This window comes from Haemaphysalis longicornis, unplaced genomic scaffold (assembly GCF_048455015.1).
Source record: "Haemaphysalis longicornis isolate Haplotype H1 unplaced genomic scaffold, Haemaphysalis longicornis Haplotype H1 scaffold_14, whole genome shotgun sequence".
Classification (NCBI taxonomy): domain Eukaryota; kingdom Metazoa; phylum Arthropoda; class Arachnida; order Ixodida; family Ixodidae; genus Haemaphysalis; species Haemaphysalis longicornis.
In genome coordinates this window covers 26,249,244-26,255,243 of record NW_027526245.1, presented here as the reverse complement: position 1 = coordinate 26,255,243, position 6,000 = coordinate 26,249,244, and the positions used below count along the sequence as shown (strand labels likewise).

Sequence of the window (6,000 nt, the reverse complement as noted above, 5' to 3'; positions counted from 1 at the left end):
CCTCGATGACCACGGTCTACTCGTCAATATCCCAAAAAGCACGCTAGGCACTTCCGTCGTCCATTTCCTTGGCCACGAAGTTTCGTCTGAGGGCATTTGGCCCTTGCCCCAACGCATCTCGGGCCTGCAAAATTACCCTCGACCCACCACCGCTAAACACCTTCGCCGTTTCCTCGGCATTCTGAACTTCTACAGGCGTTTTTTGCCACACGCAGCCGAACACCAGGCTCACCTCCACGATGCTTTGGCTGGGCTACGAGGAAACCAACCCGTCACGTGGACACCAACGTTAGCGAAAACCATCGAAGATTGCAAAGCCGCCCTCTGCACCGCCACGCTCCTCACCCACCCTGTGCCAGACGCTCCCTTGGGACTCTTCACGGACGCATCTAGTTTCACCATCGGCGTCGCCCTCATGCAACGCGTGGACAAGACCTGGCATCCCTTGGCTTTCTTCTCGAAGAAACTCGCAACCCCGAAAACGACCCCTACAGTCGCCAGTTCTACTGACGAAACCACGACCACTGCCCCGACCAATTTGCCAGCCTACTACAGAGAACTTCTGGCGATATACGAAGCAGTGCAACACTTTCGCCATATTCTCGAAGCACAGAACTGCACCATCTATACCGACCACAAGCCTCTCACCTGCGCCTTCTCTCAACGTCGCGACAAACTCCCGCCTGTTCAGCAGAACGAACTCTCGTTCATCGCACAGTTCACCACCGACATCCAACATGTCAGCGGGAAAGACAACGTGGTCGCCGACACGCTTTCACGTGTAGCCAACCATCAGCTCGGCGCAGATAACAGCGGACGTCCTCGCCGAGGCTCAGACCACGGATGCCGAACTGCAGGAACTATTCAAGGGCACGTCCTCACTACAGCTACAAGAAGTCCCCATTCCAGGGTCGGCAACCTCAATCTGTTGCTACACGTCGACAGGACGAAGCAGGCCCTATGTGCCCCTGTCCCATCGCCGTGCTGTTTTCAACCAGCTCCACAACCTCAGCCATCCCGGCATACGCGCCTCTACACGTCTCGTAGCTGACCGCTATGTCTGGCCCTCTATGCAGCGCGATTGTCGCACGTGGGCGCGCTCCTGCATTCACTGCCAACGTGCCAAAATCACCAGGCACGTCACGTCCCCACTCGGAACATTCCCTCAGCCCTCTGGTCGGTTCGAGCACGTCCACCTCGACATCATAGGACCCTTTCCCCAGGCTGGACCCTACCGCTACTCTCTCACCGCCATCGGCCGATACACTCGATGGCCCGAGGCATGGTCCCTCGAGGGAATCACCGCCGAAGACGTCGCCTCGGCCTTCTTCACCGGTTGGATTGCTCGTTTCGGCGCCCCCCGCCGTGTAACCACCGACCAAGGACGACCGTTCGAATCGCACCTATTCAGGCTCCTCGGGCTGACTATCGGTTTTGAACGCTTGAGGACCACCAGTTACCACCCCTGCGCCAACGGCATGATCGAGCGTTTCCACCGACAGTTCAAGGCAGCCATTATGTGCCACCCGGACTCGACCTGGCTCGAGGCCATCTTTGCCGTCATCCTCGGTCTTCGCGCCACCTTCAAGCCGGACATCCACGCTACACCAGCAGAGCTCGTCTACGGGGAACCACTCCGTCTCCCAGGTGAATTTCTCGCAGCTCTGCCATCCAGCACTATGCCGTCAGACCCCACCGACTTCGTCGCCCGGCTCCGACGCACCATCGCCACCTTATGCCCGCCACCTGCAGCCCAATACAGCAAGCCTACACCTTTTGTGTTCAAGGAGCTAGCATCGTGCACGCACGCTTTCCTCCGCGACGACACCGTCCGCCGGCCTTTCCAGCCACCCTATAGCGGACCCCACCTAGTCGTTCGTCGCGACGACAAGAACTTCACAGTGCGCCTGCACGGGAACGACGTCCGCGTCTCGATTGACCGACTCAAGCCCGCATACATCGCTGCGAACGAACCGGGCAGCGCCACTCCTCCCACAGGCACCCTTCCACAGCCGCCGACGTCGCAGCCCGCTCCTTTCACGACACGCTCTGGACGTCTGGTACGCCTCCCAGATTTCTACAGACCCTGAGGGCTCTGTACTCCACGGGGGGGGGGGGGGGGGTGATGTGGCGACCACTGCGCACAAACCTGCGCAGCCTCCGTCTCGTCACTGTTTAGCCCAGCGTGACACGGCCACTCGCTGCAACACGTTTCCGATAAGGGACAGCGACACCGCGGTTTCGCCGGAGGCTTACGTCACCACTGGGGTCGATAAAACCCAAGCCGCTAAGCTCGAGATAATGATTGTTCCTCTAACTATTCGAGCGCAGGCCGGCATGCTTGCCCCGCTGCTGCTTCCACGTTAATATACAGTTATGTTTTACGTTCGGATGCTGCCTTCTACCGACGCGGCACCCCACAGGGGTAAGCAGCAATCTCGGTAGATTTAAACTTGTAGGCAATTTTGGGGCAGCTGAAGGCACAATGTGTTATATAGACGACAAACCAGTGCACACTACTAGTCACAAGCTACGTTCCCTTATCACGTAAAGAGCACAGTAAAGCCTATGTTCAGCTTAGTGGAGTGTTCGGAAGCCTACATATGGGAGCTACAAACGACTCCTCCTGTACCAGCTAAGGCATGTCGATAACACATAACAGGTCATGGAATCGTGAATACAGAACCCACAAATAACCGTAACCTCAAAAACTACCCGGATGACCGCAACCTTTGAGTCCCTAATTCAATTTCCAGTGATTTGCAAAATCAAACCCAGTTGAGCCAGCAGGGGTGCAGGACAGCGAAAGCTTGCTCGACGCAACAAGGAGAAACGTCGCGAGACCGAATCGTCTAGCTTCTTATGCAAGCAGACCTACCTCCGACTGCCTGGCAGCTCGACGTCGTTGCGCGTCGATAAGGAAGAACAGCGTCGCCGGAAGCATGAAGAGCAGGCCGATGAGCATGCCCCCCATCTGTTCCGTCGGGTTGGTTGCCGCACCGGTGCTGGCTCCAACGAGAGAGGAGATGGTGAGCAGCACGAGCCAGATGACGCCCGCCACGAAGAACACCTCGGCCGCTGCCGACAGGCACCGCCGCGCCCGGTCGTAGGTGATCGCCATGGCGGCCGGCGCCGCGGCCTGCCTGCCACGATGACGATGATGACGATGACGATGACGCTGGTGATGAATCTTGTATTGGTTGTGGCACCAGCGGTAATGATGATTGTGATGATTATGCTGTGTGACTGGGGCATACCCAATCAGAATGCCCATTCATCAGTGATATCACAAAGACACGGGATGTACCTTTTGTCTGGCAAGACACGAACCACTTCGGTATATCGCATGAAGCAGGGGCGTTAACTAGCAAAACTTCCGATTTCACCCTTTCTTTCCCGCCTAGTACAACCGTGAAAGCTGTGGTTATCACCTGCTCACAGGTGCACGGCGGCATTCTCTCGTCGCCGTTTGCATCCTGACTTTTGTTAAAACTGTCTTTACAGCGGCACTCGACTTCGTTTATTTCTGCAACTGTAAAGAAGCCGGCAAACAGGGGCAACATCGCTCGAATGACGTCATTCGAAAGCGCGGACAACTCGAGGACTGCGAAAGAAACAAATATTTTGAGCGCGTTTCTAGGTTTTCTGATGGGCATACAGCCGTAATCTTCGTATGAGGTACCTTGGGCGCGATTATTATACGGACACTCCGTGCTCGCTGACTACGCTCTGATAGAATTTCAGATATAGAAGAAAGTTTAACACAGTGTTACAGGATTCATTTATCTCGACGCACAGTGCGCGCTCCTCCCCTTTGGGTTTCCAGTTCGTGTATGAATTGATATTCCTCTGTTCCAGCTTGAATACATGAACAAAATTCCCATAATATTATTGCGTGGTACCTTTAAGCAACTCAGTAAACATTTCCGATCATGGTTAGTCTGGCGTGCAATAATGATGTACATAAACAATCTAGAATAATTGCTCAACACGGGGGCCGTACTTCAAAAGGCAACGCAAAAATGCAAATATATCAAAACTATATCGCAAAAAATACGAATCCCAAGAATTTAAGGGTACACCCCTATATAGACACCTCAACAATGCACAAAAAATCAAAACTTTAACGTCAGCGAAATCCCAGGGGTGTATTAATCCAGCGGCCTTAAGCGGTTATGTCAAGAAAAAAAAATCAGAAAAAAGAAGCAAACTGGACCTAGCAAAGACGTGAGATTCCTCTTCGTGCTTTGTAGCTACAGAAGTGCGAAAATGGCGTAAAATGTTTTTCATCATGTGATAGAAAACAGTTGTGGCTTTGATTCGTAACCGTTTGCAAAAATTAAGCAGAGCCTTGTTTTGTATTGCTTTTAAAATCAGAGCCAACTGGGGGTCTGACGCGCAATAGAGTGTAGACTTTTTCGAATTGAAGCACTCGTCCCACATAAACTAAAATTGCCATGAAGAATTTAAAAGGATGGAGAAATATTTCTGAAAACATTTAACTCCCTCGTATGAGGGAACCTCGTATAGCTTCAGAGAAAAAAGTATACATTCTTGAAAGTATTGAAAATGTGTGATATTTTTTATTTTTATTGCAAATAATTTCATCTGCATATCAAAAATGAGTACGCCAGCTCATTATAAGTATGAAAAGTCTTTATATAAACAAACGTGCCGCAGTAGCTGAAATACTTGTATTTTATAGCAATTACTGTTAGAATTACGTGCGATTCGCCCAACAAGCCTGCAACCCCAGCCTCCTTTGGGGTTTTGTTCGAAAGGAATTTTTTTTGTCTCCAAATAGCTTGATACATGTTCTTTTTGCATAAAAAGCTATATAAAATTTGCGTCAAAATTACAGATGTCGACAGGACACGCCTGTTTAATCTATTGTGAAACGCCTAACGGTGTACCTTTAGGTAGACGCTAGGAAGGACTTCGTAAGCCAGATACCGTGGTGTGCCGTATATCGCATACGTTGAGCGAGTTGATTATCACCTTTTGCTAAATAACAGGTCTGTTTACGTCGGTGAAACCCTTCGGTGCTCCCATAACCCGTTGAGAGAGCATGATAATGAAGTCAGAAAAAAAATTACACCATCTTCCCGTAGGGGAACCCTGAGTAGTATGCTAAGCAGCCATTGGGTCGACTAAAGTTCCCATTAGTTTTCAGTTCGTCGTTTCCGTTGACGTTCAGCTTGGCGTGCCTTCGTTGTATCAGTAGCTTCTTGACGTAGTTTGAATGAGTGAAGGACATAAGGCGCGTTCGTAGCACATGCTCCCGTCTCGGTTTGTAGCGCAGTGGGAAGAGCCCCACGTACCTCCCGTTGCGTCCAGAGAGTCCTGGGCCCGTTTGCCCGTACGCATAAGTTCCCGATTAAGTTCCCGCTTACGAATAAGACGCCAATAAGTCGAAGTCGGCCACGGCAAATAAGCCGGTTGCCAGAAAGCCCGACGGAAATGCTACCTTAACCGAGCGTTTGTATCAGTTTCGGGAAACGACTTATTACCTAGACCGCACTAAAGTCGGAGTTGAGAACTTATTCCCACACTTATCGCGTTCGGGCAAACGGGCCCTGGGATCGAAACCGGGCGCCGCCTTACTATTTCTTTTTAGAGTGGACTGCCCTGACATGAGCTCAAACGCTGACGGGGCTGAAGAGACGCGCATGTGCAGTAGAGTGCGGACGGCGGACAACGACAACAAGGGAAGGAGGGACACAGCCGCGAGCATGAGATGCTTCGCATCTAAAACTGATTTAGCGTCTCGACTGGGGCCAGTTGGTTCATTCTGAACTTAAACAGCGCAAATGACAAGCCCAGGCGGCACAGAAAGTGTGGCCCAAGACCGGCCCGTCTATGGCCGCTTTCTGGCATGTCCGGCCAGCATCCAGGTTCTGGCAGCCACTGATCATGCATTGAACGGCCAACATTCGGCAACCAGCGCTTCGGCATTTTTCCGTCCGCCCGTGTCCGGACGCACAACGGCAGCTAACCGGC

The 6,000-nt window shown here is 52.0% G+C and overlaps 2 protein-coding genes across 2 annotated transcripts in view; both read left to right on the top strand.

Moving 5' to 3' along the window:
* The first annotated feature begins 1,070 nt into the window (after positions 1 to 1,070).
* Positions 1,071 to 2,090, top strand: LOC144164811 (uncharacterized). Its single transcript, XM_077695075.1, has one exon. The coding sequence runs from the start codon at positions 1,071 to 1,073 to the stop codon at positions 2,088 to 2,090; it is 1,020 nt and encodes a 339-aa protein (XP_077551201.1).
* Positions 2,091 to 3,151: 1,061 nt separating this feature from the next.
* The window catches only part of LOC144164810 (uncharacterized), a 34,224-nt gene continuing 31,375 nt past the window's right edge, over positions 3,152 to 6,000 (top strand). The window contains exon 1 of the mRNA XM_077695074.1: positions 3,152 to 3,181. Coding sequence (XP_077551200.1) covers positions 3,152 to 3,181 — 30 coding nt within the window. The remainder of the gene's footprint in view (positions 3,182 to 6,000) is intronic.

Bases quoted from the DNA above. Each gene is read 5' to 3' on its own strand.
- LOC144164811 (XM_077695075.1), top strand. From the start codon at position 1,071: ATGCAGCGCGATTGTCGCACGTGGGCGCGCTCCTGCATTCACTGCCAA.